General features: G+C 41.2%; 1 protein-coding gene across 13 annotated transcripts in view; it reads left to right on the top strand.

The window, feature by feature from the left end:
* The window catches only part of AOPEP (aminopeptidase O (putative)), a 348963-nt gene that overhangs the window by 41630 nt on the left and 282146 nt on the right, over positions 1–25187 (top strand). For all 13 annotated transcript variants that reach the window (XR_005831814.1, XR_005831819.1, XR_005831818.1 and 10 more), the window contains 2 exons: positions 4227–4393; positions 23027–23180. Coding sequence is in view for 6 of the 13 variants with exons in the window: in XM_040620156.1 (XP_040476090.1) it covers positions 4227–4393; positions 23027–23180 (321 nt within the window). In the remaining 7 variants the exon portion in view is untranslated. The remainder of the gene's footprint in view (positions 1–4226; positions 4394–23026; positions 23181–25187) is intronic.

Genomic DNA, 25187 nt, shown 5'->3' with positions numbered 1-25187 from the left:
GAATCCAGGAACAACTTAACTTGGGTGGTTCTGGCTCAGGATCTCTTTCAAGGTTGCTGTCAGCTATCTGTCAGGGCCACAGGCATCTCGCGGCTTAACAGCAGCTGGAAGATTCTCTTCCAGATGCATTTGCATGGTTGTTGACAGGCCACAGTCATTGGGCCAGAGGTCTGTGTTTCTAGCACATGGGTCCCTCCATAGCCTATTTGAGTACTGTCTTGACATGGCAGCTGAATTCCCCCCAGAGCAAGTGATAGAGAAAGAGAAGAACCCCAAAAATGGAAGGCACAGATTTTTAAATTCTCTGTGCTTAGAAGCAACATCTCTTCTGCCGTATCCTATTGGTCACACAGACCAACCTGGTACAGTGTGGGAGGGTACTCCATAAGGATATGAGTACCAGGAGGTAGGGGGCATTGGGGGCCGACTTAGAAGCCAACTGCCTCAGAGAGGCTTTTCTTCTCCCTCTCCTTCAGCAACTCACAAGTCTATCTGATTCTTCCTCTGCAATGTTTCTCAGATACGACCTCATCTTAAATCTGACTGGAAGAGGAGGCTGATGGGGGAAGCCTTGGGGACCACATACCTAAGGGCACAGGCCGAATACAACTTTATAGGGAGGAGAGCAAACCTCTTGCCAAGCCAGTCTTTCAGGGAGGATTCATTCCCTGTGCAGGGAAGGGGGATCTGTAATACCAGAGTCACCTTACAGAAATCAGGTGCTGAGCACAACAGCAAGAGAGCACAGGTGCTTTCAGACTTGACCTAAGCACCCTAGTGATGTGGAAATGTGGGTTTCAGAGCCAACGGTCAATGAATTCTGGAGACCTCTTTGGTGCAAAAAGGTGGTTTTATTACAGGATGGGTATAGGGAGTGTCTGGGTGACGCAGTTGGTTAAGTGTCCGACTCTTGGTTTCAGCCCAGGTCTGACCTCAGGGTGCTGGGATCAGCCTTGCATCAGGCTCAGTGCAGAGTTTGCTTGAGTTTCTCTCCCTCTCCCTCGCCCCACCCCTTAAAATTAAAGAAAAAAAAAAAAAAAAAGCACAGGACTAAGACCCTGGGCAGAAAAGCCTGCACTTGGTATGGTGACTAACATAATATAATAAAAAATCATTAAAAAATAAATAAATTAAAAAAAAAAAAAGAAAAGCCTGCCCTTGGGTAGATTATATACTTGAAGTTGGAGGAATTAAAGACAAAGGTACTTTCCAAAAGGACTTTCATATGCTAAAGAAGACTCACAGGATCCTGTAGGCCTAGCTATTGTCAAGCAAAGGTTGTTTTTCCGCTCTAGCAAAGCATTAACATATACCCTACTCTGCCTGCCTCCAGTATTTGTAGTGGGCTGCAGGTTATAAGGACGTTTAATTTAATCTACATTTCCTCCTGCCTTTGTTCCCCACACCACTAGGATTTAAGACCTTGATATGAGCTCAGCTCCCCTTTTTTCCTGTGGTAGAGAAAGTCTTAGGAAATCTCTATCTAGGCAAGAAGATGCAACTTCCTTGTAAGTATAAATAGTTTAACTCCACCAAGTCTACTTAGATCAGAGGTGGCTACTTAGATTGGAAGTAGAACTCTTGAACTGAGAAAAGCTGTGGGATCCATTCTGCTTCAGTGAGAAAGAAATCCTTGATTCTCAGCCTCTGCCTTGTCACAGGAAGCGGGAGTTACACCTGCCATTTGGCCAATGGGAATACACCCTGTTTCCACTGATGATACTTTCTCCTCCTTGAGATCCTTCTCTAAGATGGGCTTTTGGAGGAAAAGCAAAACACCTACTAGGTAGAATTTTCTGAAGTACACATACCTTAATTACTTGAGCTGCTACATGCAGCCACCACTACCAGCCCCACCTAGGAGGAAGCAACCCTAGCAAGCTTCCTCATTAGGTTTTTTTTTTTTTTTTTTAATTTTTAACTATTAACATAAAATGTATTCTTTGTTTCAGGGGTACAAGTCTGTGATTCATCAGTCTTACACAATACACAGTGCTCACCACGACACATAACTCTCTCCAATGTCCATCACCCAGCCACCCCATCCCTCCCACCCCCTTCCACTCCAGTAACCCTCAGTTTGTTTCCTGAGATCAAGAGTCTCTTATGGTTTGTCTCCCTTTCTGGTTTCGTCTTGTTTCGTTTTTCCTGTCTTCCCCTATGATCCTCTGCCTTCTTTCTCAAATTCCACGTATCAGTGAGATCAGATGATAATTGTCTTTCTGTGATTGACTTATTTCGCTTAGTATAATACCCTCTAGTTCCATCCAAATGGCAAGATTTCATTTTTTTGATGGCTTCACAATATTCTATTGTATGTATATATATATACCACATCTTCTTTATCGATTCATCTGTCATGGACATCTGGGCTCTCAACAGCCTGAGGCTGCACTTAATCTTAACCAAGATTAAGTCAATTGACCAAAGGACCAAGGGGACCAAGGTGAGAGTTGAGAACTCATTGGTGGGAGATTCTGGGCCTTCTATGAAAATTTACCTTTGTTCTTAGATTTATAATCTTGGGATCAGAATGATAGGTTTATGGCCCAGAATAGAGGTCTGCTCTCTGCCCCCTATCCCCATTTGAATGTATGACTCAGACAGGTCAAGTCATTTAATAAGTCAGCCAGGGCTGCTGCAGTGTCCTGAATCTCTCATCTTTCCCTGCCCCGTGGTAGACTTGCGAATTATCATGGCATGTACACTGCTAGGGTAGGTGGACTGCAAAGGCCTGTTTGCTCTGAGGTCTAGTTTCCGCTCTTGTTGTGATCTCTGGATGACAAGGAATCTCATTTCCCAGGTCCCCTGTCTTCTGCTTCCTACTAAGTTTGGCCCATGGAGGGCAGTGGGGGAAAATTTGAGAGCAGGAGTTGGTGAGAAACAAGGTATTTCTTCCTCCCTCCCTGTTTCTTTTGATATCTCCAGCAGTGACTGAGTTTCCTCTGGTCCCAGCACCCACTGGACAGTCCCCACGGTGACTCTGGCTTCTGCCAGATGACTCCCCTGCCGCTGCAACCCCTTAGGTCCCAGGATTGCCAGTTCCTTCAACCAGAGGACTCACAGCAGCTATCCCTGGGTTGCCTCACTTTCGCCCATTTGGCTTCTCAGCTCTTCTGTCACTTGGATCGCCAGTCCCCTATGTTAAATCACCTCTCTTTGTTAAGGTCCAGACCAGTGTGTCTTTTCCTTACTGGGCCCTGACTGATGAAGTAGAACCAGCATTCTGTGTGTTCCTGCACATTGTAGGAACACAATAATGATGCTAATGAAAAAGGAAAAGCAGTTTACCCAAGAGAGTTAGTGCTCTGCTTTATTCATTTACTCTATAAATCAAGCTGATTAAAACTATATCATATTTGTCATAATTCCTGAAAAGCAAAAAGTGGAGACATTTTCTTAAGACATTTTCCTGAGGGTCACTCTTGTGCCTTCAACCTTTGGTGTCAAAAGAATAGATTCTTTTGATCTCATAGATCTTTTCCATCGCTGTCTTCTGACTTAATCATGGGAAGGATCATTCTCGGTATGGGTGGGTTTGTAATTTTTAATTGTAGCAGAACGAGCCCTAACGTCATACCATTTGGTTTCCTACACTCGCTTTGTAATGACTCCACACTTGGCTTTCCCATCACAAGCCCAGTTGTTGTGACCTACAGTCCTGTTTATATGCCAGCCCCTGTTCTTGGCCTCCACACAAGGATTCCCACAAGGGTTCCATTTGAGATGGTGGTTTCCAAGATTGGGGATATCTGCCCGCCAGCAACTGGATTTGAGACCACCAGCTTGTTTTTCCAAACATTAATATCTCGGTGATCTCCAAACATATTTTCTTTTCCAGAATGTTTTCCAAAAGGTTTGTAAGAATGTCTCTCAAGCTTTTTTTCTTTTGAAGGTGTAAGGGCCTAAGGGGAGGGGCAAGGGTAGTATAAATTTAAAATTGGCAGACTAGTATTTAAAACTTTATCCAAAAAAATATTTTTCCCTTTAAAAAAAAAAAACTCTTTACATATTTAAGTAATTCATTTGGGAGAAATTACTACTCGGCTATTCACATAGCCAGCCCTTGGCAGTTTCAGTTCAAAATGCTTTGAAATCAGTCAACTACAAAGCCTCAAATGTTTTCTCTTTGAAAGCTCAACTTAACCTTCACTACCATGGTGGTGAGAAAAGTGACAACTTATTTAAAGATTCCCCCCTTTTGTTTCTTTGTCTTTCTTATGCAGGCCATGTGTTTATACTATGGGATCTCCCATAAACAACAGGGCCCTTTTTCCATGCCAGGAGCCACCCGTTGCCATGTCAACATGGCAGGCTACAGTTCGAGCAGCTGCATCTTTTGTTGTTTTAATGAGTGGGGAAAATTCTGCCAAGCCAACACAGCTTCGGGAAGGTACTGTACATGTGTTCTGTGCTTCTTTCTGTAGTGCACACATGGTGGACCCAGGGATCCAATACGCAATGTTTTTCTCAACTTTAAAGAGCTCCTTTATGAGTTGGGTTGGAATGAACATACTAAAAACATTTTGCCAGAGAAACTAGCAGGGGATGGGGAGGGGTACTTGGGAGTCTGGACATGGCATGGGGGCTCTTCATGCCAGAGTTATCAATTCCTAGGTTATTTTAGGAGTTGCTTTCACCTGGTGGTTTGTGGGCCTTAAGTGGGTGGTCCTGGTTGAAGACTTTGGGGCCAGCAAGTGTGTCATGGAAACATCGTTTGTTACAGTTGACTTGCCTGTAGTTCAGTAAGGGTATTCCCTGTGCCGGGCGATAGAGCTCCTGTTGGCTGGCCCGCTGAAGTTGTCCTCCTAAGGCATCTGTTCTGCACACTATTTGCCCATTTGGCTCTGAACCAGAGGTGTGTAAGAAAGATGGAAGGCAAGTGTCAATGCATCAAGGTTTTGTCTGCAAATCACTTGCTTATTGCAATAATTAACTTTTTCAGTTGAGATCAGAGTGCATTAACTCCAGGTAAAATTTTTCTGGTTGTGTTATTTCTTCATTTAAAATATTGTGTCTTCTCCCATGTACTTATTATGGAAACTTTAACATTTATAGAGAAGCAAAAATAATAAAAAAATAATTTTAGAGAAAATGGTTGCTAACATTTTGCTTCATTTCCCTCCAGTATTTAAAATCCATATGCGTACTACATGTTATCATTTCAAAACTGTCATCCTAGCATATAACAGTTTTATATTGCACTTATTTCACTCTTAGTATATCTTGAATGTTTTCTAGGTCACTGTGTATTTTTCAAAAATATGATTTTATTGTCTGCATAATAATTTTGTTGTATGAGTGTATCAGATTTTATATGATGTTTCCCTATTATTAGACATTTTTATTGTTTCCAGAGTTTTTTTTCCCCTATTATATTGCATTAAATTCCTGAGTGGCTAGTTTATATAAAATGAAAATTACTGAGTCAAAGGTTTTGAACATGTTTAAGGTTGTTAGTACATTTCTCAAGTTATTTTCCAGAGAGGTTCCAATTTACACTCCCGTGAGTAGCTATGAGGAGTTACCAGGAGCGTCACCTGTCTGTTCCACCAGAGAAGGTCTCTCTTTAATTGGATTATTTTGATTATCAGTGAGGTTCCACTTGTCCTCCAGTGTTTCTTAACTGTTCTCATTAACTCTTCACTTACTTTGCCCGTTTTTATACTGAGGCCTTAGTGAGGCTTTCAAAAGTGTGTTTCATGTTTTAATTTGATTGGCTCTTTAAAAAAATAAAGATACTGGAGCTTCTGGGTTGGTAAATGTACAGATGCTGGGAGAAAGCATGGAAGCTCCGAGCCCGCACATACCTTCTCCTACTGTCTCTTTCCCTCTGGCTGTTCCTGAGTTGACCCTCCATTCTTCATTAAAGGCAGCAGAAAAGTGCACTGGTTTCTTCGGGTTTTCGTTTCCTTCCCAGGGCTCCCCTTGTTACCGACTTACATTAAGTAAATCTGTAAGCTAGTCTTCTATATAAAAGAATAAAATAAAATAAAGATATTAATCTCTTATGATGTTTGTGGAAAGTATTGTTCCCAGTTTATAGTATGCCTTTTAATTTCATGTAATGTTTTTCATCTATAGGAGATTTTAATTTTTATGTAGTCAAATCTGTCAAATTTCTCTTGGAGTCTTTTGCTGCTCTGAGATTCACCTGTTTTGTTCTAATACTTTTATTTAAGTTTTAGTTCAATTTTTGTAATTTAACTCTTAATCTGTTGGCAGTTTATTCTGGTTAGGGTTGTGAAATGAGTACTAAACTTTTTTTTTCTTCCCCAAATAGGAAACCAGTTGCTCCAAGATCATTTATTAGATCATTGCTGTCTTGTAGTATCTCCTTTTTTAAAATTAAGTTTTTAATTTTAATTCCAGCATGGCTAGGATAACTGTTATATTACTTTCAGGTGTTCAGTCCAGTGACTCGGCAGTTCTGTTCATTACTTAGTGCTCAACTTGAGAAGTATACTCTTGATTTGTGATATCTCCTTTATCAGAAACTGAATTTACGCATGTACTGGAGTCTTCAGTGAGTGTTAACTTGATTTTCAAAGTCAAGACAAAACAAGTAATACATTTAAAAATGTTATTTTTAAAAAATTGGTCACAAATACATGGCTTCTTTACAAATGAGCAAAGGACAAGAAAGGGCAGTAAAGTCTTCTTTTTGCTCCTAATTTCCAGCTACCCAGAAACTGCCCCCTCAAAGCAATCAAGGTGACCAATTTCTTTTGTGTATAGTTTTTCCTTTTTTTTTTTTTTTTAAAGATTTTATTTATTTATTTGACAGAGAGAGAGACAGCCAGCGAGAGAGGGAACACAAGCAGGGGGAGCGGGAGAGGAAGAAGCAGGCTCCCAGCGGAAGAGCCTGATGTGGGGCTCGATCCCAGAACGCCGGGATCACGCCCTGAGCTGAAGGCAGACGCTTAACCGCTGTGCCACCCAGGCGCCCCAAGTTTTTCCTTTTTTGTTGCACAAATTGTAACATGCTATACACATTGTTTTTGTATTTTGTTTCCTCCTTTAGAGTAAACTTATCTTATAGCTAATTTCATATCTGAACATAATAAAGAGCTTCCTCATTATTTTTATGACTAGAGTATTCCATAAATGGCTGTTTCACAAGTTAGTTAACCGATAGCTCTTGACTTCGCTTAAAATCAAATAATAAATTTAATGGGCATTTACTTCTCTCATCTTCCCTCACCCACGTTCCCAAGTTTTAATTAATACAGTTTGTGGCTTGGGACTGATATTGTTTTTATACTTTGTTTTCATCTTATATCTTCTCTTCTAGGAATTACAATTACTGTTTTATATTTTCATTCAGTTTCAAATCGTATTTTTAATAAGTACTTAGACTTTCTTTATTTTTGAGCCCTTAAGTTTGAATCATCTCTCAGCTGGGAAATGGCATATATATATATATGTAATTTTAGGGGGAGGGAAGGGCTAGAAGGAAAGGGGAAGAGAGAATCCCAAGCATCCTCCATGCCCCGCATGGAGCCCAACATGGGGTTTGATCTCACAACCCTGAGATCATGACCTGAGCCAAAATCAAGAGTCAGACGCTCAACCAACTGAGCCACCAAGGCGCCCCAATATTTTTTTCCTAGAAGGGTGGATATGTGGTATATTTTCTTTTTCTTTTTTTTTTTTAAAGATTTTTATTTATTTATTCGACAGAGATAGAGACAGCCAGCGAGAGAGGGAACACAAGCAGGGGGAGTGGGAGAGGAAGAAGCAGGCTCATGGCGGAGGAGCCTGATGTGGGGCTCGATCCCATAATGCTGGGATCACGCCCTGAGCCGAAGGCAGATGCTTAACCGCTGTGCCACCCAGGCACCCCTGTGGTATATTTTCTGAGCCCTCCCCTATTTAGGTTGGCTTTTTGTTATATTTAGTTATGAACAATCCTTGGCTAGGTATAAAATTCTTAGGACTTTTTTCCCTCTTAAATTGATTGTAAATGTTTTCTTTATCATCCCTTAGTATTTCTGAGGAGAAATCTGATATCAATTTTTTAAAAATTTTTTGAAAGTAGTCTGATTTTCCTGCCTAGAGACTCATAGAACTTTTTTTCAATTTATGTAATTCAAAACTTCCTAGGATGTAGATAGTTGTGGGTACCATTTTTAAAAAATCAACTTTATTAAAATATAACTTATATCTGATAAAATGCACACAGTTTAAGCCTTGTTCATGAGGTTCGACAAATATATACACCTATGTAATTAATCAGCACCCTTATGAAGATGTAGACTATGTTTGGTACCCTGGAAATTCCTTGTGCCTCTGCCGTCTGTCCCTAACTCCATATCAGTCAACCACTGATCTGAATGCTCTATCTGGAGATTACTTTTACCTCTCCTATGGAGTCATACAAATGGAGTTATTCTGTGTGTGCTTTTTTGTGTCAGGCTTCTTTGGCTTTACATGTTTGTGACATGCGTCTGTATTGTTACATGTGACAATAGTTTATTCTCTTTTTTTAAAAAAAATGATGGGGGATTTAGCTGGCTCAGCACGTGATTCTGATTTCAGGGTTGTAAGTTTGAGCCCCATGTTGGGGTAGAGTATACTTAAAGTTTTTTTTTTTTTTTAGTAAAGAAATTGATGAATAGTCACCTATTATATGAATAAACTGCAATTTTTTAAAAAAGATTTTATTTATTCAACAGAGATAGAGACAGCCAGCGAGAGAGGGAACACAAGCAGGGGGAGTGGGAGAGGAAGAAACAGGCTCACAGTGGAGGAGCCTGATGTGGGGCTCGATCCCATAACGCCGGGATCACGCCCTGAGCCGAAGGCAGACGCTTAACCGCTGTGCCACCCAGGCGCCCCTGTTTTTTTGTTTTTAATCTGCTCACCTTGAGGGACATTTGAGGGGTTTTTTGGCCATCACAAAAAATATGCTGTGAATATTCATGTGTAAGTCTTTTTGTAGATACAGATTTTCATTTCTCTTGGGTAAATCCCCAAGAGTGCAATTGCTGGATCACATATGTATATTTTAACTCTGTAAGTATCTGCCAAACTAGTTCCAAAGTGATGGAATCATTTTCTATTCCACTAGCAATGTATGAGAGTCTGGCTGCTGTGCATCCTTGCAAACACTTGGTGCTGTCAGTCCTTTTAATTTTAGCCCTCCAGCTGGGTGTAAAATACTATCTCCTTGTGGTTTTAATTTGCATTTTTCTGATGGCTAATGATGGTGAGCAACTTTTCATGTACTTCTTGTACATTCTTATATCTTCCTTTAAAAAGCATCTCTCAAGTCACTCATTTACTTAATGTGGGTTTTTAGGTTGTTTTATTATTAGATTGTATATACTTTATATATATACTGTACTTTATATACTCTAGATACAAGCCCTCTGTCAGATGTTTGCAAATATATTCTCCCAGTCTGTATGGCTTGCCTTTTCAGTTTTTACTTACACTCTGTAACACTGATTTTCTGAAGAGACGTTTTGTTCTTTAGTAATTACATTACAGATTTAAGTCGTTACTGTAACAGTTTCTTGCAATCCTTCCTCATCTTTTTTATCTTGTTACTTTGTTGTCTTTTGATCTTACTGTTACACTGTCTCAGCCTGTTGTCTTCTCATAGCTTTTTACTATTTTTTCATAGTAGTTATGTCTTCTTGTATCATAATGGCACTGCTAGTTTCCTAAGCTCATTTTCGTTTCTGTGGTAAATTGATTTCTGAGGCTTGTTCTTCCTCTGAGTCCTTAGAACAATGTTTTCTTTGACCTTTATTTTGAGGTTGTTTTTTTTTTTTTTTTTTTTTTTTTTTATATATATAGTGTTCATGGCCTTCCTCTCTGGTATGTACCAACAGACAGGATAAAGTCTATGGATTTCCCTTCATTCCAGTCACTGCCCACTTGTGTGCTGCCTGAAACCCACTCTCTGTTCATCACATGAGAGGTTACTGAAGCAGACAGCTCCTTTATCCAGGCTATGGTGTCTCCTTGTCAGTTGTCTAATGAAGTTCTGCTGGACTCACATAGGATATTTTTCTACCCTCCCTACTTGGTTCCATGACATGCCGAATTGATTGAGTATATGAAACCCTACAGTCTCAAGGAGGCACTGATACCCTGAATCCTCCAGACTCCATTGCTGTCTGTTGTGGTCTACTTGTGATGACTACACTTCCCAGGATGCTATGTGGCTCTTTCTACCCCCACCTCACCAAGGCTGCATACTTCCTCATTCACGATATGGCCCTGCAGTTCCAATGTAAAGGCTTGTGTTTAGCAGTTTCTCAAACTTGGGCATTATTTATCTTTTCAGAGGGGGGGAAAATCTCCTGATTCACTGGAATTCACTTAAATTATTTGTATTAGAATGATGTTTTAGAAAGTATAAATATAAGACTAGGCATAAACTGTTAGATATTATATTATAATATTACATATTATAATATAATAATATTATATAATAACTCTTACACATCTATAAAGCCAAAATAAAATATAAATTAAACATAGACCAAACTATTAAGTCAATAAAATTCAAATAAGCAACTCAATTTTAATGTAAAGATTAATATTTGGCTGAAATATAATTGCCCCTCACAATATGAATGTAGTGCTAACAGCTTCATGAAGGTTCTGTTGAGATTCTGGTGGCTTGTCTATCCTGAGCCACGTGATGATCTTGTTCTCCACCACTTTCTTTCATGTGTTGTAAAGCTTTTGTTTACACAGCATACTGTGATGTCATCTAGCCTTTACTTACACAAAACAACATCCTTATGTTCTTTTCTCATTGTCTCTCAATAATTAAAGCAGTGCTGCATGTCCCTGCGCAGTCATATACACTAATGGAGATGTGAACTCTGAAATTGTTTGGTAGCGCTCAGTTATATCTGGATGATCCATCCTGCTTGCAAAATCTGGCCCACTGCCTGTCTTTGTAAATAAAGTTTTATTGGAACATGACCAATGCCTATGGCTGCTTTCATGCTGCAACGGCAGAGCTGAACTGTTGCAGTAAAGACTGTATGGCCTGCAAAGCCTAAAATATTTAGTAACTAGCCCTTTACAGAAAAAAAGCCTTCTGACCCCTGTGGTATCTGTCAATTGTCTGTCTATTTGAAGATTATTTAAAAAATTAACACAAGAACTGACATTAAAATTTCCATGGAAAATATTCATACTTGCAGGACTACGTCTGTGGATCTTTTTTTTCAGAATTACCAGTTCAGGGCCGCGTTGTAATGAAGCAGATGGTAATTGTGATTCGCCTCCGTCCCTAGCACTTACGCTTAACGCGATAGCATGGGCTTCCATTCACACTACTTACACTGAGGCGATATCACGGAGCAGACTTTACCAATTCGAACGGAGGGAGGATTGAGCTAGACAAGGAAAAAACTCTGTGCCTAATACTGCAGTTCCCCTGCAGTCCACAGCTGGGGTTTTTCAAAGGACAACCAGGAAAGAGTACTAACAGAGCTCTTTGCCAGACCCAAAATGGCTGCCCTGAGGATGGAGTAATGTCTCCAAATGTCTCTGCGCTCCTTAGAGAATAAGGGTATGTGGCTACAAAATGATACTACTTCCTTTCCAAGTTACGTTTTCTAGATTGTAGAGTGGTCTCCTAGGCCCTCCCTCTGTTGTGCACAATGCCCTTTAAAACGATGAGCTCTCCTTGAAAACACTAGCGGAAAACCGACCCACAAGTCACAGTTTCCATCACAATGACACATCAGCATGTTTAGCACATTTGCCAGGCACCAGCTGATTTCCCGAAAGAAGCAAGGCACCTGGGAGCAGCATAATGTAATGAGGCAGATACCAGCAGCAGAAATGACAGCAGCCCTTGGGCAGGGGACAGAAATCACAAGAGGGACCTCCGAGTCCTTGCTACATAGGGAAGTCATTCCTCCTAGCTGTTTATAAAAAGAAGGCTAATGGTTTAGATTGTAGCTTGATGACCATCATAAGAATTTTACTAGCTCAGAAGTCGCCAACCTTTTTTTTGTTTGTTTGTTTTCAAGAAGGCTACGTCAAAGCTATAGATTTAGATTGACTTGTTTGGCTCCTTTATTATCTAACTTCCTTAGCATAATTTCATTCAGGCAGGCAGAAATGTTAGCCTGTGTGTTATCATCGGGCTATATTCCCTGCCGAAATGTAGCTCGACTATTAAGCACAGAGACCCCACGCCCAAAAAAGTGCTTTGTATGTAACAGGTGCTCGATACTTGGTTGAATAAATGTGTTCTGTGTAATCAGATAGAAGTAATGCGTTCATGGAAAGAGAATTTAAAAGCACTACTGAATAGTAACAAAAATGATTTCAGGGTCATTTCTGTAGTTATGCTTCTGCTTAGAGTTTATGCCTCTTCTCTAGGTTCAATAGATTTTAAAAGAAAAAACTGGCATACTACATTCTTGTTTTTCCCTGTTTGGCAATCCTTTTGTTTAGTTTTATTTTATTTTTGCAGGGTCTAATTCATAGTGTATTCCTACTTCCTAGAAAAATAAAACATTCCACATATTTTTCATGGAAAGCTTCAAGTAAATGAACAAAACTAACTTAAGCTCCTTACAACTGTAAGAGAAGAAGCATATGAACAAGTGAAAGTTGTTAAAAACTATATGTGCCCTCACATAGTATCTGATTTCATTTTTCTGTGCAAAAGTAAGGGACTGTAGACATTACTTCATCCTGGGCAAAATGCTACTCTGGCCTGCCCAATAGACCAACTCTCTGACATACTCTCTTGACTTTGTGTGGGAAATTCCAGGAAAAAGCCAAGATTTCAGGGTCCAGACCCTCCTGTGTGCATTTGAAAGCCAACTTTCTTCCCTCTTGATGGCTCAAAATGAGCAATTCTATTTAGACTGCTCCCACAGTATGCAAGCAGGAATTACGTATGAGGAAATGGTAACGTAAAAGACATTTAGGAATGGTTGTGATTAAGAGTTTTCACCACAAAGAGAGAATGCAAAGTAGAGAAAGCTCCTTGTTTCTAGAACTGAGGAAACTTTATTCTGGGCTAGTACACATACATTATGTTTCAAGGGGTAGGAGTAGGAGTGAATGCTTTCATCTTTTCTCTTTAGAAAGGTACTGGTGGTTGAGACAGTGTTCTGCTCTGTTACCTTCCTCATAAGGTCTCACATCAGGCCCTGGCACTTCCCAAATCTTTGTCAGTTTGTGATTTGCTTTTGACCAGTTCTCGCTTGCCCTCCTCGTGCTGCACTTAACCATATTTGGCATCCGGGTAGTCATCATGATTTCTTTTGGATAATGATGATTTTGGCAGGCGTGTTCCAATTCTTTCTGCTGTGGATTTTTGTCTCAGGCTTGGCATTCATGGATTTTCTCCTGTGAGTAAAGTTTGAAAGTGTACCTGTGACCGTCTGGAGCAGTAAGATTTGGTGCCTGGTTTGCTGACCCACCTGGTACTTAAGGTTAAGGGGAACCAGGTAATCTGTGTCACAGGTCAGAATGGTGCATGAGATTTGGAAGAACAAGCCTGGTGCAGGGTATTCCTTTAGGCATTCATAAGCCATGAGGGAAAACCTCAGAACCTACAGAGGGAGGCGCTTGTGTTCTCAGTTCGGTAGGTGGCGCTCTTTCACCTGGTTCACAAGAATGATCTTGAAGGTCATTCTCTTCTGGGGCTCCTATGCCACAGGCGGTACCATGTTGCGGGGAAGGAAAGCCGAAGCCCGGCTGGGTGGCATTGGTGCTTGAGAAGCGGTGGCATGACTTGGCACATGACCCTGGTTCGGCAGTGCCGGCGCATACCAGTCCAGAGCATTCTTACTGTCTCCTTTGTTCTGGTGCCAGTTCCAGCCCTTGAGCAACAGCAGAGAAGAACTAACGAAAGACAGTCACGCCACGGGTTTCAAGAGAGTGGCACTAACTCCTAAAACCAGAACGTGGAGACTCAGCAACTAAAAAGTAGTGAAAGAGAAAGGGCTGAGGTTTGCTGAAAGACCCAAGCACTGGGCAAGGAAGCCAAGGGAGGAAGAGCAACCCAAACCGGGACCTTTCTCTCCTTTTCGTGTATCTATTATTATAAGAAATACACGGAATGTGTTAAAACATGCACATTGTGTACGGTGCGACTATTTATACACACTTATAAATACACATTTTCCTACATACACATGTTCCTGTACATATTAAGCATCTTGAATTTGCGATAGAAAGGTATTCCAAAATCATGAAATAGCTTGATGTATGGAGTGGCAGGGTCGGAAACTCTGAAATTCAGGAGTGGCGAGAGAAAGAGTCGGTGGTGAGGTAGGAAAAAAGAGACTACAGAAGAATTGAGGAAAGAAATCTGATGTGTTCAGTAAAAGCATGTATCAATCCGATGTTTCCAAATGCCTCATGTTATTTGTCTAGCCTACAGTGCAAGAATTTAAAAGATAAAGTGAATGCTTTTAATAGGAAGAATTTAAGTGCCTGTTTTAATTTTCAGTGAAAACATTAACTCTTTACATACAAAAAATTGTGTGAGATGTTCAACTTTGCAAAGATAAATAATCTGCTTTTGCCCCTGTAGAAGCAGAGTGGTTGTGGATGGTGTGGCTGTATTTTTACAATGTGTTTTGTGAGTATTTCTAAGACTCCCCTAGGAATAGGACAGTGGCTTTCCATACATTTTGTATTTAATTTACTATTTGTGAAATAGTTAAAAAAATATATTAAAATTTTTTTTCTTTTTATAAGAATGATATTCCCAAGTAATTAGCAAAGTTTTTCACAGGTTTGGCAGAAAAAGTCCCCCCCCCCCCCCCGGACTGATTCCATTATGTTCTTCCTTTTTCCTCATCAGTCTTCCTCCCTTGGAAGATAGAATCTTCAAAACTATTCATAGGACAGTTTTGTGGTTTTTTTTTAAGGTGATAAATAAGAAAATAATTAAGGCAATTGTTTTAACACTCTCTAGTTAGAAGAATTTTCAAAACTAAATTTTAAACTGCCTGTCATGATTTGAAAGGTGACCCATTTCAAATCCCTAACCTACCTACAGAAAATACAATTATCTTGTGTGTTTTTTTTTTTTTTTTTTTTTTTGAAGAAAATGTCAGGCCTGTTTTGGACATGAACATGTCTATTCGGATCTTGTAGCAGCTGCTATTGTGATTTTTAAGAACAATACTTGATATGATGTATCTGTCTTACTAGTGAGACAATCAGAGTATAAGAATTTTCCACCCTAAATAAGCTCCAATTTGAGAAGGTGGTGTAGGGCTGTTAAGGAAATTTCTGAGGAGGCCCAGAAGGGAGGCGAGATGGGTGGCTGCTCAAGCCTGCTCGGTTAGGGAGTGCCACTTCCTTTGGGCCCCTTCCTACCTCCCCCCTCCCTGTTAGTCTTGCTAATGAATCCGGCCTGGCCGTGAAATCATCCAGTGGTGTGATGGGCTTCTGGCCTTTGCAGAGGAAAAACTCTGGGTTAATTCAAGTACAGCGTGTTCTCTTTGTTTTGCAGCTGGTGTAGCAAGGGAGTCTAGGGCAAGTGGATTGAATCAAAAAGGAAAATGCAGGCATTCACTGTCTATTTCATCGAGGATGGCTCATTTAAAGTAAACACCATTTAAATAGTCTCCAAATGGCCCATTCTATATGAAGTCATACAGGATGCCCCCTTTGGGCTGTCATTCTCCTTTAAATGGATCGCTTTGTATGCGTTGCGTTTTAATGCCATTCAACCTTAAACCCCATATGTGGGCCTCATCAGGCCACAGGCTTCGGTGCACATGTGGCAGCCATACCTTCAACATTCTTTGTCTCTGCCTCCAGACAGTCAGCCCAAGCAACAGGGGGAGAGAGTTGTAAAGACAACAGCAGTTAACATTTCTTCAACACTTATTATGTGCCAATTACTATGTCTAGTGATTTCTCTCTATATTATCTAATTTAATCCTCACATAATCCTAGGGGGCAGATACTATGATTATTCCCTTGTTACAGAGGAGGAGATTGATGCATAGAGAGATTAAGCAATGTGCCCACACTGGTAAGTGTGGCTCCGGGAATTGAACCCCGGCAGTCAGATTCCAGAACTGGAGCTCAATCAATGGACATATTCAGAAGAAATAAGCTCTCATCAATTCTCTTTGCAAATAGGCTTATCCTAAACAATAGATAATCCGGAAATTATTTCTCTTTGTCTTTGGAATGCATGCTCTGCTTTCTCGGGGCAGGCATTCCACCTCGTTATTTGTATTTTTCCCAGTCGGATTTGAGGATGAGGTCAGGTATTCATTGAGCACCTAGCTCCCTGTGGCAGTGGGCAGTCTTCATGCAAGATTGGGCTCAGTGGAATAATCCATTAACAGACAACCCATATGAGGCTTTCCTACCAGACATGCCCTCATAGTAAGAAACTAGTAAAAACCTCCCCCAGAGAACTGGAAGCATTCAGTTGTCACAGCAGTGGCTCCAACATTCACCCGGGGTTGGGCAAGAAGCCCAGGGCTGGACAGCTTTGGGGAGCTTCTATGAAGGGTCCAACCAGGGTCTCTGGAAAGTGTGTTCCTAGCCAGTTCTTATTCGGCACAGCCCATTGATCCACCCCTGCTTAACCGTCACTTGGTAGCCTAGAAAACTTTCTTTGCAGTGAGAGCTTGAAGTATGAAACAGTTTATTCCAAATGAGCTCTACTAAGTGGAGGAACTTTAAGAATCTTAAAAAATGAAAAGTCTCGAGGGTAGAATAGAAGAAAATCTTCTTGAACATTTAAAATATAGGTTTGGGTGATGTTTTCAATACATGCCTCCCCCCCACCCCCGCCATCCTTTTCTTTCCATTGTTTAACTTCGGAGAAGAATACAAGGGAGCAATGACAGTTATGAAATGTTTTTGCTGGACTTAACTGAGGTTCAGCTACCACTTTTGCTATCTTACTCCCAAACTTTAGGTCATTTAAGGTTTCCGCCTTAAAAAAACAAGAAAAGTAAAGAAAAGAAAAAAAACATTGATGTCATTCCTCTCCCCGCCACATCTCTTTATGGCTTCTAACGCCCTCCCCACATCCCCTCTAGGATACAGACATTCTGGTAAAGGCCCTGGGACAGGATGTGATTTGGGCACTCTCTGTGACTTTGTGCAGCCATCTAACAGATACCCCTTACTCCATTAGCACTCTTCTGTCTGGAAAGCGGTTCCAGTTCCTGCTGTTTCCACAAGTGTCCTCTTGCCCATGTGCCAGGTGTATGGTACAAGAACTGGAGGGACAGCAAAAATCGGGTCAACACTTCAATGCAAATTGTAGGGAGAAAGCCTGTTGTGTACACAGTTTCATTCTTGCCCCCCCTTTATTGAGATATAATTGACATATAACATTGTTTAGGGGATACAGTGTCATGATTTGATATGTGTATGTGTTGTGACATGATCACCACAATAACGTTAGTTAACACATCAGTCCCTTTATGTAATTATATGTATTTTTTTGTTTTGAGATCTTTAAGATCTACTCTCTTAGCAACTTCCAAGTATACAATACAGTACAGTATTGTTAACTAGAGTCCCCTTGCTGTACGTTATATCCCCAGAACTTATTTATCACATAACTGGAAGTTTGTACCCTTTAACCCCCCTTCCCACATTTCTCTGCCACCTCCCCTGCCCCCCAACTGCTGTCAGCTACCAATAACCTGTTTCTTTGAGTTTGATAGGTTTTTTAGATTCCACAAATATGTGAGATCATTCACTATTTGTCTCTGTCTGACATATTTCACTTAGCATAATGCCTGCAGTGTCCATCCATGTTGTCCACGTGGCAGGATTTCCTTTCTTTATGGCCGAGTAGTATTCCATTGTGCATATATACTGCACTTTCTTTATCCACTCTTCTGTTGATGGACACTTAGGTTGTTTCCATGTCTTGGCCATTGTGAATAATGTCGAAATCGCTTTGAGATAGTGATTTCATTTCCTTCACGTATATACCCAGAAGAGGCATTGCTGGATCATATGGTAGTTTTATTTTTAATTTTTTGACACATGTCTATACTGTTTTCCATAGTGGCTGCGCCAGTTTACATTCCCAACAGTGGTGCACAAGGGTTCCTTTGCTCCACGTTCTCACCAGCACTTGTTGTTTCTTGTCTTTTTGATACCAGCCATTCTGACAGGTGGAGGCAATATCTCACTGTGGCTTTGATTTGCATTTCCCTGATAATGGGTGATACTGAGCACCTTTCGTGTACCTGTTGGTAATTTGAATATCTTCTTTGGTAAAATGTCTATTCAGGTTCTTTACTCACTTTTAACCATATTTTTGCTATTGAGTTGTATGAGTTCTTTACGTATTTTGGATATTCTGTATCAGATATGTGGTTTGCAAATATTTTCTCCCATTCTGTAGGTTGCCCTTTCATTTTGTTGATTGTTTTGTTTTTGTTTTTGTTTTGCAGAAGCTTTTTAGTTTGGTTTGATGTTGTCCTGCGTGTTTATTTTTGCTTTTGTTGCTCGTGCTTTTCATGTCAAATCCAAAAAATCATTGCCAGTGTTTTATTCTTAAAAGGATTTTCTAATAGGCTGGTGCCTCTTCCTTATCTCTAATTTGTCTCTTCCTCCTGAGGTATATTTTATCATTTTAATATTACCTCAGGACCAAAAATATTATTCTTTTTTTTCTTAAGATGAACTTTTAACTAATTGACTGATTTTTTTATACTAGAAATGTACATATTCAAAGAGTCAAATAGTTCCACTGGGTTTATTACACTCCTCCCCATAATAGCAATTCTCAGTACCTATACTGTATTTCTTCTGTTTCAGAAGTAACCATTTTCACCTCTTTTAGCTAATTATCTGATATATATGTCCATGTTGTTCAGTAAGATGCATGATTGTTCAGGGTTGATCTTCCCACTACGGCAGATAAGGATTTAGCTCTCTCCACCCTACCATCACGCACATACCCCCCCTTCCCCAGATCCTATCTTCCCAATATAATTAATATCATAACCTTGATTAGATCAATATTCTTTGTATTATTATATCTGTGCTATTAAAAGCCGAGTCTTGTACAACTTTGATTACATTATTATTTCTGTACAACATGTTCGTTTTTCATGGAGTTAATCATCGTGTTGTTTGTTTTTCCTATTTGCTTGGTTTTCTAAGTATTTACCAATCCCAGAGGCTTTGCAAGTTGTTTAAATCTTCTAAGATGCTCAAATACATCAAGTTTTCTATCAGTTTTCTCTTCCTGAAGCAGTCTCTCCCTGGGCTCTGGAAGGTGCTCTGAAGAGCAGGGTTGCCCTCTCTGCTGGGCGCATAGCTGGCTCCTGGGATCGCCCTTCTCCATTATTCTACATGTTCCCTTTGCTTCTCTCCTGTATTGGCTTGTCTGCCTTCCTCTTGGTTTACTATATCTTTTTGAAGCATATTTTACATACTTAAGTAGCTTCCAGAGAATAGAATACGTGGGAGGTGAATTTTTTGTGAAACTGCATGTCTGAAAATGTCCTTATTATATGTGATTTCTTTTTCTTTCCTCTTTCTGGAAGCTTGTGGAATCTTGTTTTTGTCCCTAGGGTTCTAAATTTCATAACGATGTATCTCAGTGTGGATTGATTTGTATCCAGTGTCCTGGGTGTTACATGCCCTTTGAAGTTGGAAGCTCATGGTCCCTTAAATTTGGGGAAATTTTCTCAATTTTTTTAACTGATGCTTTTCCCCCTTCTATTTTCTCTGTTGTCTTTTTCTGGAACTTCTATTACTTAGATATTGGACCTGCTGAGCTGGTTTCTATTCCCCCCCCCCTTTTTTTTTTCCCTTTTGCTCTACTTTCTGGAAGACTTCTCCAGCTTTATATTCCATCTCACACCTTTATTGAGTTTTTCTTTTCTTCTATTCATGTGTTTCATTCTCTTTACTTTGGAATGCATCTTTTTTAATATTATACTATTCTTATTTCAGCATGGCAATACTCAGCTCTTAGTGGGTATGTGTTTGGTGTTCTTTGAAGTTTTCTCCTCCTTGCATGACCACTGACCTTCAACTTGGTTGTTTCTGTTTGTTTTGGTCTCTCAGTGTCACAGCAGGGGCTTTCTAGAGGTCCTGGAGTTTGCTTGCTTTGTCTGCAGGCATTTAGGAAGGGGGGGGGTGGTTAAAATACTGATTGGAAGCTCTGAATGCCTTGTAGGGCTTCTCAACTGTGAGCTTTGGCTTCTCAACTCCTGATCATAGGACACCTCTGACATGAGTCTCCTTAGTTGTCTTCTCTTGGGCTGTTCAGCGTTTTTCATTCCTCTGCCTGGAGGGTAAAAGCCTGATTGCCTGCGTTCTGGGAACCAAATAAGAGAAGATGGCTGGGGGTCTCAGCATCTGATATGCATATGTTCATCTAATCCCATTCATTTGCTGTTTTTCCTCTTCCTCTCCCTCACACCGCCCCCAGTCTAGAGGCCCTCTTTCTTATTCTCTGTAGAAAATGAATCTCCAGTTATTTGCTGGGGCTTTGGGGGATGGGAAAATAGCCCACATTAGGGGTAGAGATTACTTAAAAATAAAAATATCAAAAAAGATCCCTTTACTATCCTTTAATTGGGTTTGGGGGAGGGGAGCAAACATAGCGTCATGTGTGCAGCCTTCCATTTGTACCTGAAAGCCTCACCATGGCTGTTTATTTATTGATACCCAAGTGACTAAAGCTTTAAAAGGGAAATTCAGTGGCCTGTGGTAAACACTGCAAAATATCCTTCAGAGAAAGAATGACCAGACCACAGCCCTTTGATTAAGAGAATTCAGTTAGTCAAGATTTTTATTTTAAACTGAGGCTGTTCAGAAGATTTAGCTCCTCACCCACAACTCCTTCCCTCTTCTTTCATCGGCACCCCTCCCCCACCCTCTCATGGTGTTGCCCAGTCCAAAGTGAAGTTCTTTGGGGGCAACCTCGGGGAGGCATCAGGTTGCAGAGGATGAGGTAGTGAAGGGAAGGTAGAAAAACGAGGGAGGTGAGCTCAGGGCAGCACGTCCTGTGGGATCCATGTCACGCTTTTATCAAGACCGCTGGGACTGTGTCTGCCCCCTTCTCGCTGGCTGGGGATCAGAGCGGCAGTGCTCTTTAAAGCCATGGCTTTCTTTTAAGCTCAGTAGGAGCTACACACATCACTGGACTGGCTCCAACATCGCCAGATTCGGTTGTCTCTTTAAAGAGGAGCATGCCTTCAGCGTCTTAGCTGTGGAGAGAGGGATGGTAAATGTGGCTGCTCTGACTCCAGAAACAGGACGACCTTGCAAGCAAGCTTGAGAGCATGGCTGCCTCTGTGATGGGTTTCCAGTAGTTCTGAGCCTGCCCTTCTATATTCCTTCTTCAAATATCTCCTCTAGTGACTTCAGAACTTGATGTCATGTCATATTTATTCAAACTTGATATCATATTTTCTCCTTATGTTTAAATCTTTGTTTCCTATTTAAAATTTTGTTTTTCATTGGAGGAGTTCTGTAATGTATTTCTTTGGATCTGAGTTGGTAGAGTTTCAGGGAATAATAAGTAATGACCCCTCCACCTTCTTGAGTTCAGAATTAGTTGAGAGACAAAGAAGACAAGCATAAGGAGATCAAAATCTAACCTTTATTATTGATTTTTACTGGTAAAACATTTTGAAAAATGTCATGTTAGGTCTGCTGGCCAATATGGGCATGTTACTATTTTGACCCTATATTTGATATCTTATCCACTCACTGACCAAATTGGACAATCATAGGCCACTCCATGAGTGTCTGACCATCTAAAACTTTTAACAAGAATGAGAGGAATAGCTCAAGCAAAGGAGTTAGTAAGGGGCTGAAAGAGAGCTAGAGGGATTCGTGTGATGGAAGTTTCCTCCGTGGAACATGAGGAGGGGAGAATTGTGTTCTGTAACATGCGGTGATATCAGCTTCCCTGAAGGCACGCCATCAATTTATAGCAGATGCTCCGGGAAAAAAAATACTGTATTAGATCAGGTTGTATGACACATTCAGATTTCAGAAACATTAAAAGCATTTTCCCATCTTAGAAGTCAGGAAGGATAGTGTTATAAGCTATCAATCATTTGTTCTTTTGGTAAACACCTTCACAACTACGAATGGCCTGAGTGGCGTGCATACCCTCGGGTGGGGCGGGGAGCCCCTGATGAAATTCCAGGCCTGTTACAAACTAGCTGGGAGTCCTTAGCCCCTGAACCTCTCTAGGCCTGGTTTACATCTGCTCCGTGAGGAATGAGGGACCAGCCCAACACATGAACAGATAAAAAGGATAAACCCAAGCTTCCACAGCTAATAAGTTTCAGAGTTGGGACTAAAACCCAGGTATCTGCCTCTCCTAGTCTCATTGTTCTCTACCATATTTATTTCAGACTGATTCTTAAATTGAATGTATACAAAATAATTTAGCACTACAGAAGTGATCATTCATTTGTTCATCCATTCATTTATTCATCCAACAGAGCATCTTTTTTTATGCCAAATCTGTGCTAGGCAATAAGTATGAAGATAACATGTTCTTGGTTGGCCTGGCGGGCTCAGTCGGTTAAGCATCTGCCTTCGGCTTAGGTCATGATCCCAGGTTCTGGGATCGAGCCCCGCATCGGGCTCCCTGCTCAGCAGAGAGCCTCCTTCTCCCTCTCCCTCTGCCTGCTGCTCCCCCTGCTTGTGCTCTCTCTCTCAAATTAATAAATAAATAAAATCTTAAAAAAAAAAAAAGAAGAAAACATGTTCTTGTCTCCATAGCAGCATACAGACTGTGCCCTTACATGTTTGCAGCCCTTACGTGACCACCTCAAGTACCATCCTTTACTTATAGCCTCACTTGATCCCTGGTCTTCAGGGAGCTACAGACCTCTTTGGCTGCCCTGAAACCATCAGCCCTTTGTGCTCTCCCCGAAACATGTAGTGACGCCCCTGCGGTAGATATGACCCACCCTCAAGAATAGCTCATACCATCTTAGCACACAAGTTCTTCAAGTGCCTAAAAAGAAAATCTACAGAGTGAGGTCCAGAACCCTTCGTTGGCCTCATTATGTTGTTTCTGTCCTTCTGTTTATAGGGTACGCAAGCTGGCACTACTATGTAACCATGCCCATGCCGGCGTCCACCTTCACGGTCGCAGTGGGCTCCTGGACAGAAATGAAGCCAGAGACCTGCTTGTCCGAGGATCTGGCTGCAGAGAGATCCCTCTCACCTTCCGAGGCTGACTTCAGGTTGGTATTTGGGAGCTTGCTGAAAAACAAACACTTAAGGGAGCAGTATGATGCATTTATTCCGAGCACTGGGAATGTGAGTCATCCCTGCTGAGAAGCTCAACCAAAATATGATTAATCCACGCCGGAAAAACCCTACTGGGAGGGAAANAGAATTGAGAGGCACAAATGCGGGCATATTGTTGATGCAGAAAGAAAGAGAAAAGAAGGATATATGAAGTCCTCTGGGAAGTCAGGTGAAATATTTTTATGTGTTTGGGTAAGTCAACAGAATCCTCCATTCAACACTCTCCCTCCTGTACTTTCTAACTTTGGTTTTCAGTGCTTATTTGGTCAAAAACAGCACTTAATAAGAAGGGTTGCTTGTCTGTTGGATTACTTTGTAGGCCGCTCTGCTGTTTTGCTTCCTGGGACTGCTGGTAGCAGTACCTTTGTGGGGATGGCCTTCCCTCAGTGGGGCTAGTCAGCCTGTTTCGGAGCACAGGACACAAGGTAGCTGTCGCAAGGTCATGGGGTTACAAAGAACCTACTGGGTCAGGACTCCATTAACTTTGGTAGCAATGTCTTCTTTTTTCAGAGTGATCAGAGAAAAATCTGTTTCAGGTTTTTAAAAAGCAGTATTGGCCATTGGATATTCACTCGCAGCCTCCCCACACGTCCAGCTATTTCTAACTTCGAGAGCCAGAAGGGGGGAGGGGAATGTACATAGGAGGTGTGAAGTGTCCAAATGGTACATCGTTGCATCATATTCATTCCTAGGACTTTTACACCCAGCTCAGTTTAATCACTTTTCCTGTTTACACAGAGTATCTAGGTCCAGTACCTTCTGGTGGAGAAAGCCCAGAGTAATGGTACAGATGGCTAGTTCACCCTTGAAAACCAACTAAGATATGCTTTTAGTAAATTCCTTTTGTGCTGGTTGCATTTTGCCATGTTGCTTTTATTCTTACTGCCGTGGCTGCAGTGGCGGTTGGTACTGTGAGGACATAAAGCCATCGAGCCCTCTCCTTTGACAGGCATGTCTTATTGCTTGCATTTTGCTTTTTGGAGGAAGGGAGGTAGTTTCCGCTTCCAGCGTAGTAACCTGCCTATCTTGGACTATCTTCTCTGAGCTATATAGAGTATCCTAGGTTGCTTCTTGGATTTTATTTGTGCACACTTGAGGAAAGAGGAGAGTTGTGGACAGAAGTGACACGTGTTACTTTCACGTGGGAATATTTAATTGCATGTGGGACCCTCAAGTGATCCCTTCCCCTGCCGCTGAGCTCAGAATAGGCCTCATTTTGCAATTTCGGGGAGCCCAGATTTCTGTGTGGGGGGGACAGGTGCCCTGGAGAGTTACTTGGATCCTCAGTGGACTTGTTATGAGCAAGCAATAAACTTTTTTTTGTTAAGCCACTGAAACACTGGGCATGTTTGTTATTGCAACATATCCTAGCCTATCCTGAATTGATACAGAAGTCACTGGATGTTTGAAGTCAGGGAAAGTCTTGATCTGAATGTCATCTTGGTCAGTCCTGAGGGTAAGCGTATAAGATAGATAGGCTTTATTATCTCTATTTTATAGATAAAGATACTGAGGCTTTAGACAGCAATGTGTCCGTGTTCATATCTCTACCGAGTTACAACACCTGGATTCCTCTCTGGGCTTGACTCCTTATAGAGGTGATTCAGAATCTTACTTGGGGACATTTTTTTTTTTTTTAAGATTTATTTATTTATTAGAGAGAAAGAGCACAAGCGGGAGGGGCAGAGGGAGAGGGAGAGAGAATCTCAAGCAGATTCCGTGTGGAGTCCAATGTGGGGCTCGATCCCAGGACCCCGAGTTCACAACCTGAGCCAAAGCCAAGAGTCGGACACTTAACCAACTGCGCCACCCAGGTGCCCCAACCTGGGCACCTCTAAAAACTGTGTATAATGTCCATACTTCACCTGGAGTCTAATCCACCTTCCTACCCGGAGAGTCAATACCATGATTGAGTCACTGTTATTGACTGGAATGTGTCG

This window comes from Ursus maritimus, unplaced genomic scaffold (assembly GCF_017311325.1).
Source record: "Ursus maritimus isolate PB19 unplaced genomic scaffold, ASM1731132v1 scaffold_34, whole genome shotgun sequence".
In the NCBI taxonomy this organism is placed as follows: domain Eukaryota; kingdom Metazoa; phylum Chordata; class Mammalia; order Carnivora; family Ursidae; genus Ursus; species Ursus maritimus.
The sequence above is the reverse complement of the archived record's forward strand: the minus strand, read 5'-3'. Positions and strand labels throughout refer to the sequence as shown.